At 46.7% G+C, this 14,573-nt stretch overlaps 1 protein-coding gene across 2 annotated transcripts in view; it reads right to left on the bottom strand.

The window, feature by feature from the left end:
* ITPK1 (inositol-tetrakisphosphate 1-kinase) overlaps positions 1 to 13,704 on the bottom strand; it is a 162,349-nt gene extending 148,645 nt beyond the window's left edge. Inside the window, exons 1-2 of one of the 2 annotated variants that reach the window (XM_075503469.1) lie at positions 13,520 to 13,704; positions 12,928 to 13,128 (exon numbers count right to left, since the gene is read on the bottom strand). In XM_075503469.1, coding sequence (XP_075359584.1) covers positions 12,928 to 13,022 — 95 coding nt within the window. In that variant the 5' untranslated portion in view covers positions 13,023 to 13,128; positions 13,520 to 13,704. Of the gene's footprint in view, positions 1 to 12,927; positions 13,129 to 13,519 lie in introns of those variants that run through there. The other variant, XM_075503470.1, reaches the window with a different exon arrangement.
* Positions 13,705 to 14,573: the final 869 nt, after the last annotated feature.

A 14,573-nucleotide genomic window follows, 5' to 3' on the forward strand; every position in this document is an offset into this window, starting at 1 on the left:
CAAATCACAGCACGAAAGTATTGTGCCAACCCCCACCCAAACAATACCTATTGTGAGCCAAGATGCAGCACTATGCTAATCAGGAAACTGCTTAACACAGTAGCACAAAAATGAGAAAAAAAGTTGTACTAGAAAAGCCAGTGGTCAGCACAGTACACATGGAAGTGATGGTCTGCTGCAACCCTAATTCTGTACTATGCACCTGAGTTTATTTTACTTAGAGGAAAAAGACAAAACTCCCCAACGACCCTATGCCTTTCTCATTCAATCACTTCAGGCTCCTTCCAGCATCATTTTGGGCTCCAAATGTCAGACTCCTAGTTGACTCAAATGAACACTTGCATCCCACCAGTCTCTTGGAAACATTAGAAATTAAAACACAGCGGCTGACCAGCATCAATCAAGTAAAGTCTTCTCTACTCTCCAGAGCCTTCTCAGGGAGACATGAGCTTATATGCTAAAGATCCATGTGGTTTGATTACAATACCCAGAACCAGCGATAACCTGTTACATACTTCAAGGAAAAGATAGCCAAGAGAGGCTTTAAATTACATTTAGACCATAGTAAGATCCACTGTTTTTCCTGCAAAAAAGCAAGTTCTGATCCACAAGAAAGCTCTACCTTGAGGTGTAACACTATTTGAAAACAGGCAATCCATTACTAGTAAGCAACAAAACTGATGAAGATCAATGCCTTATAGCATACCTAAAGAGTAAAGCTACAATCACTTTGCACTAACAAAGGAATTGGAAGGGAAACTAGTTAGACAGTTCTTGAAACAAAGTTAGCCCCGAACAAAAGCAATTTAAGCTTGGGGATGTCTATGACCAAAGATTTTTCACTCTACTGAACTGTGAATAAAACAAAATTCAAAGCACAAATTCTCCCAGATGCTGAGAACTGAGGGCCTAAAATAGCATCAGAAAGAGAAAGAAAAAGAAAATGGAGCTTCAACCCCCTATCTAGCAGCAAGCCTGTACTTTCTATTCCTCAAAGCGTGCTAAAATTTTGGTTCTATAAAGGCCAGGAAAAAGGTCAAAAAACCCTACTCTCTTCAAAATCCACTCCAGCCTGGATAGAATCCCTGGACTTTGATCTATTCCTTGAGACAAAAGGAAAGGTTACACCAAAATGTCAAGCCCCAACATCAGAATATAACCCCATCCAGCACTTGTCCACCTGCAAATAGATCTCTTTTCCTCCTATAGCCCCAGCTCCCACTTGCAGTCCGTGCAACCAGGAACAGCTGAAGGCATAGCACAAACCATCTTCTCTCCATAGATTAAACCAGTTTTAAAAGGTGGCAGTTTTGAAAAAGACGACTTCTACTGAGTGACAAAGGGTGCTGCTCAATTTTGTCATCACGTACTCTTTGCACAGCACATGGTGCTCCACCCCAATGTGCCAGCAACAATGCTTCTCTCCTTCTACTCTTATGCTTTCCCCTTTTCTGCCAGATACAGGGTGCAGGTCAGCAACTACAAGTACTATTTTTTTTTTCCATCAGCCTTTCATCAAAATAGTAGACTTGCTTAGTTTCTTTTTTCCTTTCCTCCCTCACATACACTTACGCATACTTTTACAGGAGTTTTCTTTCAGTGCTTGAAAACTACCAGATTGACAGCTCCAGTGAATTAAGCTCCCTCTTTGTCGGCAAAACAAGAGCAGCACCACAGGCAACTTCAGAACAAGCTCCCTCTATCCTCCTCTTCCCACTCCTCCAACTAGCAAGCGTATCTGAATGCTGAGCTTCGCACACAGCTCTATCATACCAGGGGGCCTTGTAAAGAGTCTCTGATAATGTGGTTTACCCAGACTATCTCACAGGACACTAATGTTAAAGCCACACGTGATAAAAAAAATCATGAGTCGACACATTATCAGCATGCACCTGTGCCAGACAGCACAAGTAACTCTAAAGCCACGAGGCTGGTCTGAGTGCATGCAAGTCTGTGCTTAAAGACTGACTGGCAAAGAAAATCTATTTTAGACAACAGTGTGAAACAACACTGAGTTGAAGCAACTCTTAAAGCCATACTTGAAACTACAGAAAGCCAATGTTAACTGAAAACCAACAGAAAGACCAGAAAAATTCAATGCTCTCAATATCAGACAAAAGACGGGTGAAGATTTTATTTGAAAATTAATTGTACATTTGGCATAAGTGCTACAGAGACAGGGCTTCTGTTCCTACTGCAGTAGTAATACTGTACTTCACTTTTGGAGAGTGCTCCTCTGCTATGTTACCACTTAACCTGGTCAGGCAGCAAATGTGGACCTGGGCACTCTCCTCTCTTCAATTACAAGGGGTTTTTAGGTTCCACAAAACCCTCCACTGTTGGTTGCAAGTCACAGATTAGCACGCACCAGATGAAGTTAGAAGATGGCTCCTAAACTGTACCCAGCTTTTAGTTCCTCCTCCTCCCTCTTTTGCAGGCTTTTTTATTTTTAGCAGGAAAGTCTCTTCTCTTTGGGGAAGAACTTTTAACTTCCGAACTTCTTATGACATCTTGACTGATTTTTTTTTTTTTTTAAATTGGTCAAGAGCCAGGGTGTTTTAGTAAAATGAACATATATACATACACTTAAAAATAAGTAATGCCTACTCCTTCACAGGTTTAAAAAAAAAAAAAAAAAAGAAACACCAAAAAAACCCCACAACACAGCAGAAGCAACTTTATATTTGCTTATGTTTTACTCACAGCAAAACTAGAGAATAGCCAACATGTGCCGATAGCCTCCTTATGTTCCTGTGATGCCAGGAATGAAAGTGAGTTCAAAAATGCATTAAAAGGTTTATGTGGAACAGATCCATCTGTGGCTATTAAACACAGTACCATGGACATAACTGCTGCCACCGGAGTCTGTAAACCAGTGACTAACAGAAGGCGAGAGGGTCTGCCAAGGAGAAGGTGAGCACAGTTGCGCTGTGCCTCATACTTTCTCTAAGCATCTGCTACAACCATCACTCAGGTCCTGGCTGGCCGAGCTCAGGTCTATTTAGCTGGCCTTGTGTTCTTCAGCTGGCCCGTCACCCAAAACACCTCCGAGCAGTTAGGGCCTCTGCTACAAAACAAAACATACTGATCAACTTGTGCGGGAGTAACCTCGCCATTACCCTATGCTATCCTCTCACCCTTCAAATGGCAACAAGGAGAGCCCATACTGGCTGCACCGGTACCAGACTCCAGTGACAGCAGGCAGAGAGGGCTGGATCCTCAGCCTGTAAGATCTCCTGAACTGAGACGAGTTTTTGTAATACAAAGGAACAGCATGTTCCTGAACAAAGCAGCATCTACACGCAGCTTTATGACATGCAGATAGAGCTAAAGAGCAACAGTTAGCAGTATTTACATTCATCTCTGTGGTTTGTTTTTTAACTACAAGGAAATCAAGATTCTCATTGAAACACACGTTTAAGAAATAACATATCGGATCAGGTTTAAGTGGTCACTGCTGGACTCACTAAAACACAGCATATTGCTGAAAAAGGTAGTTGTTTCATAGCCCACCTATACAATTGATGACACTTTCCATCCTTGTAGTGAAACCAGGCTGACAAGATAAGGAATAAGCCTAGGCATTACACCAGTTCTTGTAACCATGGAAGTCATTTTGAAGCAGCAGGGAGAAAGGACTGCAGCGCTGTGGCTGCTGATGGGGCAGGCGTGGCATGTCACAAGCAGACCTTCATGATATCATTTCCTTCCAGCACCATTAATCACCACGGACATCACTTGTTCTATCAGCTATTAACCAGTTGCCCCAACATGCAGATAACTTTATCAAGGTTAGGCAATGAGAGTCATTACTAAGCACTATAACATGCAGTGCCAAAAGCCTTGTTTCACAGAATCCTCTGAACTATTTCCTTCTGCTGTAAGAAAACACATTACTACTACATGTACTTATCCATACCTAACACTGGGGGAAAAGTTACAGAAAGTAGAAAAAGTCACCAGCACTTTAAAAAACCTGACTTCAGAAAAGGAGAACTATGTTGCTTTTGGCCAGAACATTCAACTCCAACCAGGTCTCTTAAATCACTGATTTTTAGCCCATTAGCACTCTTCAAGGAGGGGCACGCTCCCTCAACATGCACGCACGTTTGTGGTGTGGTCTGACAGGACAAACATGGGCCTTCAGAACGACGGACAGGAGCATCCCAGCCTCGCAGCTCAAGATCTACTATTTTGTCTTTTGCTACAGACATGTCTCATTCAAGTATTTTTCCTCCTTTGCCAGCAGCACCATGGAGAATTCAGTTTCAAGAGGCAATGCCTCGGGACCCAGACCGAACATGCAGAACCAATGCGTTACAGAGGGAAAGGACTGAAGATGGTTTGTTGACAAGGAGGAAGAAAAGCCTATGAGGAGTGTGATGAAGAGTGAAAATAAGCCTGTTTTTCTGAGGAGGAAGGACCGACTTCAAATTCTTCCAAGCAAGCATGACTCTGCAGTATACGACAAGACAAAACTAGACGCATTATAAATCTTCACTAACTGGCATCCAAGGGTAGAAGATTAAACAGCTCAACATGAACTGACCCTGCTTACAAGTTCTGGGTCTGGCTCTGCCAATTACCTTCCTAAAAGTGCTGTTAGATCTAGAAACGTGACTTTCTCCACTCTACAGATCAGACCCCCAGGAGCCCTCAGGGCGACCTCAATGCGTGCACACCCTCCAGCTGCGGGAAAGAGCAGACTTCTGCTTTGGTTCCCAATTCACAGGTATTATTTGACAGAATTTGTACGAGTGGCAATTACACCCCAGCCAAAATAGCCCAAGCACTGCGGCTGGGAGGAAAAAGAACTACAACTAAGGACATTTTACTGGAACTAAAGGACATCCCCGCCTCAGTGAAACTCAGTCATTTTGAAAGCCATTCTTGAAGTACGTAGTTGTCCTCCAAATAGAAATTCTCTTTGCAGAGAGAGAGAGAGAAAAAATAGTAACTAGTATTTGTGTAGTATTTGGACAGTATGGAAGTATCAGCAGTTTCCTCCTTGATCATATAAAGGGCATAACTCCTTCTGAGGAGAGTTAAATTCCATCAGTACAAAACAAACCATTGTTTTGAGGACTGAACACCGAACTCAAAAATGAGAAAAAGAAGATAACCAGACAGAAGAGGGTTTGTTCCACAGCACTATGGCACAGATGTGCCCAGCACAGGTGCTTATTTTATCTATTATCACACTTATTTTAGTGTGTTTCGTATGCTCTGCTTCCTTGGAACATGTTCAAGAATGTCACCTCACCAAAAAGTGTCAACTGTTGATGAGATGAATAGCACATTATCTGGCCAATATCATGAGATACACTGTCAATCAGTGCTTCCCAGGTGCAGTACATCAAGGCAGAGCAAACACTTTCCATCATCTCTGACACCCCTCTCAGGTTGAGCCTATATATTCAGAAAAGCTGCACACATTTAGACTATGTGCCTAGACTTCCCAAGTCATGGCTCCTGAATTAGTAAAGGGACTTCAAACTACTTAATGTACACAAAGAACTGTTTCTCAGGCACCTTCTGCGCTATTACAGAGTGGACCAAACCAGGGACAGCAGAGAGGTCAACATCTCTGCCTTGAAACGGGACCACAGGCCCATGTCATTCCCAGCATGTTTGTCCAAACTGGTCTTAGAAGTCTCAAGCAACGAATTCTACTGCCTACCTAGACAATCACAGTATCTTTTCCACTTACCTATCATCTCTCCTTCTTGGCACAACTGAAGCTCACTACTTGTTGTTCTACCTACAATGGAAGTGCAGAATACATGGGGGGGTGGGGAGGAGCGTTGGGGGTTTTTTCCTACAACAGCTTTTTACAGTGTCTGAAGATCCGTACCCAGCCTCCTCTTTTTTAAGTTGAATAACACAGTACAATACACTGTATTTTCAAGACCTCTGATCCTTCTCACTACTCTCTTCTGGGTACTTTCCAGCTGATCTGCCTTTTCCTTGAAATGCCGTGCCCCAAACCAAAGGCAGTAGGTGAGGCTACGGCAGCAGCAGCCTTATCAGTGCTGTGCAGAATGGAGGCATTACTTCATGTGCCTTGCAGGCTGTGTTTCAACTTATGTACCCCAAGATGACATTTGCTTTTTTTTTTTTTTTGGCAACAATTTGTATTCAGCCTATGATCTGCAAAAGAATGCAGATCTTTCTCTGAAGACCTGCCACCCGCCCAAGCTTATTATTGTTCCTGGCTGCGTATCAGTTCAAACAGGTTGTTGTAAAGGGATGTACCATAAGGAGGATGCAAACTTCCTGAACCTAAGGTAAATGATTGCTAGATCACAAAACACAGTCGCTATGAAAGAGTGATTGTTACGGTCACTTCTGTTTCCGAGCGGCTGCACTCCACGTCCCCATGAAATGGTTCTGCAAGCATAATGCAGTAAGGTTTTTGTGAGAAGGATGCCTACCAATAAGTGCTCTCAGAGATTAAGAAAAGGCACATACATCCAGTTCTTCTGGGATGTAAAGTCTTCTTGACAGACTACTGGAAGAAGGAGCAGGAACCCAGAACTTTTCCTCCAAGAAATACATATTTTTTTGCTACTACCTCCAACGCTTTTTCATAGCTTAGTATAATTTCTACCATTAGGCTAGTTGTAAGTTTTTGTTAGAGCTGATGTCAAAGAAACTTACCCACCCATCTGGCCCCCAGTTAATTCTCATGATATAGTATTTCAGACTAACACAAGCAACAATGGGAGCTATTGATCAACACACATACATTTTATTTTTATGGCTTTTAAGGCTGTAAAAGCTAACTGGCACAAGCCAGGCATTTAACAAAAGTAGTATTTAGGGGTTTTTGTGGGGAATTGGGGTTAAAGAAAATCCTCTGAGTTCTTCCTGGAAAAAATATGCAATATACTTCAGGGCCTGCTATATAAAGAAACAGATTAATTTAATACCCTCAAACCAGCGTTATTCTTAAATCTATCTTAAAACTCATGTTTAGGTTCTTGTGCACAGGCCATGGCACACAAGAGACCACAAATAAAGTTTCGAAGAGAAAAAGAGAGCCATACAGTTCTACAGCACTGACAGTGTTTACCATTTTATGGTAGATTTACTAAACAGAGTAGCTTCTCATATGTGCTAAAAGAAGGCTTAGCTTTCTATCACAGAAACGAAATAGGCAAAAGTTGAAGAATCAATTTAGCTTAAAGAAAAAAAACAAGCAAGTTCAAGTCACACAGAAATTTAAATTAGGCATACTAATATTTTGGTTAGAAAAAAATCATTGGTTGCTATGTTCAGCAGATTGATCTGGTACCAGCATCAAATAGCTTCATCATAACTCAATCAAAAAAACCCAAAAAACAAGCCAACCCACCACACTGACCTGTCATACCCAAACAGTCTTCAGTATAGGTGATGTGCTCTAACAGGAGCTACACATCCAAAGAAAAGAACATCCCCTTGCATAAAACCAAACCTGAGACCTGCTGAACTGATCAGGTAGCAATTCAAGAACATGGTCTCAAGTTTCAGAACAGTCTTCAGCAGTGGGTAGCACCTGGGAATCCAAACCAGATCAAGAAGCTTTAGCTTCCTGTGTGTCAATGAATGCTATTAGTTTATCATGGATGGTCTTCCAAGGAGGGAAGACAATTTGGCTTGCTCACTGAAAATCAAGACAACTGGGCCTTACTAGAAGGCATTCTTGATTACCTCACTTCCATTTTCTTCTTCTGTGGGCAGAATTGGATTTTCTCAGAATGTCTATAATTTCCTGAGAACTTTTTCCTCCCAGATGCTCACCCTGCTTTTATGAAAAAACACAGCACAATAAAATCTGACCATAAATAATCTGGACATTAAGATGTACAAGCACAGTTCTTCTGTCTGTCAAACTGCAGGATTTATCATGACATGGATTACATCTTCAGGCAACTCCAACTCCTTTGCTATTCATTTTCTACACGCTATGAAGAGGAAATTCTGACTCATTATGTATATAGCCACACAGAAAAGCTACCACATTACCATGCAAACTTACAAGTTGCACATGTGAATGCTTTTGCCCAAAATAACCGAGAAGTAGCTTATCATTCAGAATGGGGTGACTTTAAATTATCTCATCTCAGATGAAGCATATTTCACTTCACCTCATCTCACTGTAACTTATTCACGTTGCCATAACCTTACTGGCTCACATCTCTGTGGCTCCCAGAAGAGATTATATTAATGGATGACATGCAGAACAACTACCAAGGAAAGAGAGGCTTTTACAGAGCAAACAGCCATTTGTAAATGGCTGCACTTCACTAATCTGAACTGGTGCCAAACACACAGAACTCATTTTCTGAGCAGATATATGCATTTTTCTGGACTACTACCACCACTCCTCATATGGCAGGAACAGAAGTCTTTTTATTCACAACGTCCAGAGAGACCTGGCAGTACACCTATGCATATTTTACAAAAGGATAATCTGGGTATCCAAGAGTCTTTACCACTGCCTGCAGTTCATACCACAGCTCTGTCATCTCTGTACTGGAATGGGGCATCTCCATTTCCCTAACCTTGTATTAGTGCTCGTGCACCTGAATGGTGACAACCATTCCAAGGTCAGTGTGATGAGCGGGGAACTGATTGGATTGAGAGTCTTTGCCAACTGCATAACCACTAAACCCAGCTTGAGATAGAGGACGAGCCCAAGCAACTAGAGGAAGAATGAACTGTTCCTTTCAGCAGTGGCAGGGACACATGGTAATGTCATAACTACACACTTACATCACAGGCTCCTAAATTCTCAGATAGGAGTCCCTAGAAACCTTGTCTTACTTTTTAGCAGGCTATAGATACTCTGTATTTTGCCAATAGCCAAGTACCTAAAGCTCTGAGACTGTGCCATCACCTTGGGGGAGATGAACGAAAAGGCTCACATGGAAGTCTACTTGAGATGCACAAACCAGACATTTGCACACTGTAGTCCCATAAGAGGCCCAAGTCAGGGAACTGCAGCCGCAGCATATATGCTAACATGCAGATAATACCGAGTTCAACACAAAGCATGGTGACCTAGCAGTTTCACTCAAAAGCACATGACAACTTGGCAGCAGTAGCTTATTAAATTGCCTCCTGACTAATAAATTCAGTGAGGAGATAAGAAGCCCATACCAAATGCCTTGTTCCACACAGAAGAGCTCAATCCCACATCACAACTCAAACAGGAATGCCCTCTTATCAGCAAGGCTGAGACAGAGACTCTCTTCTCCCCACTGAAACTGTACCGATGCACAGAAAGGAACAAAGTCTCATTCCACTGACAGCTTATGTAGAAAGGAGTTGCTGGGTGGAATGGAAAACCGCTGTGGGAAGCAGAGACCAGAACTGAGGATGCACCTCATCCCAAAGGAATGCTCCCGCCATGGTGCTACAGACATAGCACAGAGGATGGCTATCCTGGCACTGGAGAGGGAGCTCACATTCCTGTCTATACACAGTGGCAGGTTAAGCCAGAGGATCAGAGCAAGCCTGGCTCATCTTCAGGTTCAGTCTCCCTTGGGGACACCAGCTGCAGACTTGAAACCGGGCTTCCCACTTGCCAGGCAAGTGCTCTATCCTCCAGTTCAACAGCTCTCAAGGTGCTATCCAGGAACCACTGATCCTCTGCAACAAGCCTGTGAAACCACACTGCCTTTTTGCTCACCACACCACTCAGAAGCCTGAAAGAGATGTAGAAGCACTAAGGGATGCAGTGGGCTGTAACCCAACAATTTGGGAACTGCTGGTCTGGGCTATAAATGTGGAAGTAGGTATTGCCACAGGCACTGTTTTTATCTCCTTGGGCTACACCTGGAAAGCACAGCCAAGACTGTTATGCTCTACAAAGAATACAGCTCAGGTAGGACATATCTAGCATGTCACAGTGAGGACCAAAAGCGCAAGTGAGCTCAAAGGCCTCTGATACAAGGAAGATTACCTTGTGGATACGGAGCTTAGGCAAAAGCCCCAAGACGCTGTGTTCAGGCAGGACAGCTGCCGTGCCAGTCACATGCGTTACCAGAACTTTACATAATCAAGTAAAAATTTTAAGAAAAGAAGGCAGGTGCCTATAAGTGCTCTGGTAACAAAACTGGAAGAATTCAGATGCCACAATTTAACAGGGAAACCTACTGAAACCCAGCAGCCTAAGTTGCACTTTAAAGATGGATACAAACATGAGGAAAGTATTTAAGGTTCCTGTCCAGTCTTTGTGTAGCAGAAACCTGAAGGCAGGCCTGCCTATGCCCCAAAACAGCACCTTAACTGCTGGTCCACTTGCACTCGCTCATGTCTCATTTCAGCTAGGACAACATAACAACATTTCAGCTTAGAAGCGCTGCTGGAGACAAAACCCGGAGCCACTCTTAAGAAAGTGGTTCAGCATTTGGACTATCTCTCAGAGGATGGTTCAAACAGATTTTGAAATGGCTGCCCACAATCCCTTTAGGACACCAGTGTCTTGCAGCAGAAGTGGCTGCGCTGGCAGACTGCAAAGAAATGAAGATTCTTCTCATCCTAGCAATACTCACGATTTAAACCCAGCATGCTTCAGGAGTTCATCAGGATGCTTCTCTTACTCTCCTGGATTATATAACTGCTTCATCGCAAACCCATACAAACAAAACTGAACTTTGTAGCCATCCAGAAAGTGCATCCCTAGGCAACAGCCAAATAAATTCCAAGTAACAGTCACCATAAAGTACATAGAGTAGAGACAGACAGACACATAGTCCACTCTAACGCATGAATCACTGTATAGGAATGAGTACGCTTGCCTTATTTCCTACCATATACAATATTTCTGATAAGATATATGTTGAGCTTGGCACCACTTTTTCTACAGCAACAAAAGCTTACAAACACACAAGTAATCAAGCAGGTATTATGCATAAAATACTTGAAATCTTTGCCTAAATTAATGCAGCCTCCCACTGGTGTCAATGGAAGTTACCAGGAAGAAAAACAGAGCATCCAAGACATCAGTGCAACTTGCTTCAGTGACTGTACTGATCTTTAAACCAAACACCTAACTCCACTTCTACAGAAAGGCTAGTATTAAATGCTTTTAAAAATACCAAAGCATGACTGAATAGACATATCTATCCAATATCTGTAAATACTATACAAAGTAAGCTTAGCCTGTACAGATGAGAGAGCCTAATTTTCACCAAGAAGAAATTAGTAAAGTGTAGCAAGAGACACACTTTGGGGTCAATTTTCACAGCACTGCGAGGACCTAAAACTATTAATAAATTTGTACAGTACACAAAGAAATTGTAGATCCATGTTATGTAACACAAGTGTAAGGAATTTTCTGAAGTAGAGAAAAATTAAGCGATGAACCTAGTCAAAAAGAGAAACAAGAACAGTGGAGGGCAGAAAGTCAGTTTTGGAGATTCCTAAACATAAGAATGTACAGCACGTAATACCAAAGACAAATTACTACAAAAAGCTTTTTATATATTTTCTGAGATTCCCCTTAGTTTCTGGGCACGAAAACCAGCCTATACCAAACCTCAAGGCCCTAAAAATGACATTTTTCTTATGCTTATTAGAAGAGATTAAAGTGTATTTTTGAGTGTCACAAAAACCGAAAAATCTCTTAGGCAAGGTCAAAGCTTAGCATTATTCATCCCGACGTACTTTGTTTGGAGAATCACATGAAATTTAAAAAGACATTAAACCAGAATGTGTGGCCTTTTCTATACTTTTAAAAAACTCTGGTAAGTTTTGCTGAAGTTTGACAGAGAGGATAGAGAATGCCAAGAACACAAGCTGATGTGAAAGCTTCTGTCACTTTCTCAAAATAGTTTTCTGTTTCTTCTGCCTCCTTCATCTTTACAGAAAGGAGCAAGTGCTGCCAGCAGAAATTTCACAGGGATTGGTGTTTTTAGCATTACATGCTTTAATAAAGCGTATTTGAAGTCTCGTAAAATATATTCCGCAAAGTTTGAACAGATTTCACAGAAACCAGAACATAGGTTACTTAGAATATCTTCAATTATCAAAATTAATTTCATATACTTGTTATAAACTTACTATTAGAACGAAATAAATAAGAAAAAGCTGTTATTCGATATCAGAAGCTGTAATACATGTGTCACAAGACCTCAGACCCACATGGAGTTTACGTTTCCAATTAAATAATAAAATTGTGTAATATACTGCATGTATTATCCTCTAAGCTATTCAGATAAGCCTAATTACAGCTTACTGAACTAACCTTTACCTCCAGGAGTGTGGAAAATACATGGAGTTATACTACCTTCAGACATCTCATTCATGTCTCAGATGAATACAAGCTCACTCAGGGGTTCGTATACCCTAATTTTATGTGTTTTCACACGACTTGGAGGAAAGTTATTCCCAGTCATTTGACTCTTCCTAATAATAACTCGGCTTCAGCTCCAAATCTTAGCAAGGTCCGTAGAGCACCCAAATTAGACTATTTCACCGGGAATACTAGAGACCGCTTGGGAAGTGGCAGACAGAAATTTACCCGAGCAACAAACCTGGGCTGTGCCGGGCCCTCACACACACAGAGACGCTGCGCACCGCCCCAGACCGAGTTTGCCGGGAGCGTGCGGCAGCCGCCCAGGTGAGCGGGAGGCAGGAGACCTCAGCCGCGGCCCCGCGGGCACGGAGCGGGGCGCCCGGAGGGGACCGGCTAGCCCTGCCTCCCCCCGGTCCTGGCGCGCAGAGCCGGCCGAGGGGAATCACGCACCGAGCACAAAACGCCCGCGGGCCGGCGCAGGCCACGGCCGAGCCCGGAGCGGCGCGGCCCCGGCCCCGGCCCCGGCCCCGGCCCCAGCCCCATCCCGGGGCCGCCGCCCCCCTCGGCCGCCGCCCGCCCCAACCGCCTCGGCGGCCGCCCCGGCGCTCCCCGCGGCACGGCGAGGGCCGCCTCCTTACCGGCACAGCTCGGCGAAGGCCTGGAAATTCAGCTTCCTGATCTTCTTCTCGCTCAGCCAGTAGCCCACCCGCCTCCCCTTCAGGAAGGTCTGCATGGTGCCGGCCCGGAGAGGCGGCGGCCGCCCCGCGAGGAGGGGGATCAGCCCGGGACGGCGAGGGCAGCCCGGCTACCGCTCGCACTCGGCGCCTGCGAAGCAACGGCTTTAAGAAAAGAAGAGAAAGGAAAATCAGTCGGTTCCCCGCGGAGGACGCCGGCGCTAGCCCCCACCCGCCCGCTCTGTGCCGCTGAACCGAGCCAGGCGCAGCCTCCGCCGCCGGCGGGGAGTGGAGTGCAGCCCCCGGCAGGCCTTGCCCCGCACCAGCAGGCAGCTCACCGAGGAGGGCACAGAAGGTGCCTCTGCCGGCGGGGAAGCCGCTACCCCCGCCAGCCCGCCCGCCCGCTGCAAGCCCCAGAGCGGCCAGCCAAGCAAGCATGCCGCTGCTGCCCGCCGAGCGGCGCCCGCCGAGTGGCACCCGCCGAGCGGCGCCCGCCGAGTGGCACCCGCCGCAGCGCCCCGCGCCCCTCTCCCGGGCCGCCTCCGCCCGCACGGACCCCGCCACCGGCTCGCCTCAGTGCCCGCCCGCTGCTGCTGCTGCTGCTGCTGCTGCGCGGCCGCGGTGCTGCTGCAGCCGCTCAGCTCCCCATTTGCCCGCTATTCGCAGCCGCCTCCACTTCCTCCTCCTCCTCCTCCTCCAGCTCGTCCCCTCCTCTCCCCGCTCCCAGCCCACAGCACAGGGGCGGGCGAGTGGGTGGGCGAGCGACGACAGGACACACCCGCCGCGCCGCGGCCCCGCTCGCACCGAGGGGGCCCCGCCCGCCCCCGCCCCGCGCCACGGGCACGGGCACGGGCACGGGCACGGGCACGGCGCCCGCCGCACCGCCGCCAGCAGGGGGCGGCCGGGGTCGCGCCGCCACGTTAAAGAGACAGCGCCCCTCTCTCGGGCTGGCCCGCCTGGCGGAGGGCTGTGCCTACGCGGCCCCTGCCCCGCCGAGGGCACCGCGCTCGGGCCGGGCTTGGTCTGGGGCGGGCGTTTGCGCCGCCCTCACCGCTCTCCCCTACTTGCTCGGCCCGCCGCAGCCTGCTGCCGGCACGGCGGGAGGCATCCTTCGGCCCCTCCCGGAGCCGCTACCGGGGCGGAGGGCCCAAGGCCTGCCCGCCGAGCCGAGCCGTGCCCCCGTGAGGGAGGGCCTGCACCGCCCCGCTGCGTTGCCCAGAAAGCGGCTGCCTAGAGAAGGGAAAAAAAGCGGGCTCGGCTGTCTGCATTAAAATGCAGGGAAATACTGCGCCCGGCTTTATATTTAAACGGTTCCAGGCGACAGCGGGTGGCAACTCTCGGGCTCCCCCGGCGGCGCCGCGGGGGGAACCCCAGGGGTCCGGCGGGGGAGGGCACGGGCACGGGTCGTGCCTCCCATGGGCAAACCCCTCCTGAAAGGGCTCGATGCGCCTGTGCCCCCCCCCCCGGCCCGGTTCGCTGTGCTGCCGGGCCGCGCCGGGCGCCGGACGCATGCCGGCGCAGCCCCCGCCGTGCTCCCTGGGGCATCGGGGCCGGAGGCGTCCAGTGCGCTCCGGGAGCGAGGCCCGTCGATGAGCCATGTAATTTTGGTT

The sequence above is a fragment of the Mycteria americana genome, chromosome 5, assembly GCF_035582795.1.
Source record: "Mycteria americana isolate JAX WOST 10 ecotype Jacksonville Zoo and Gardens chromosome 5, USCA_MyAme_1.0, whole genome shotgun sequence".
NCBI lineage: Eukaryota > Metazoa > Chordata > Aves > Ciconiiformes > Ciconiidae > Mycteria > Mycteria americana.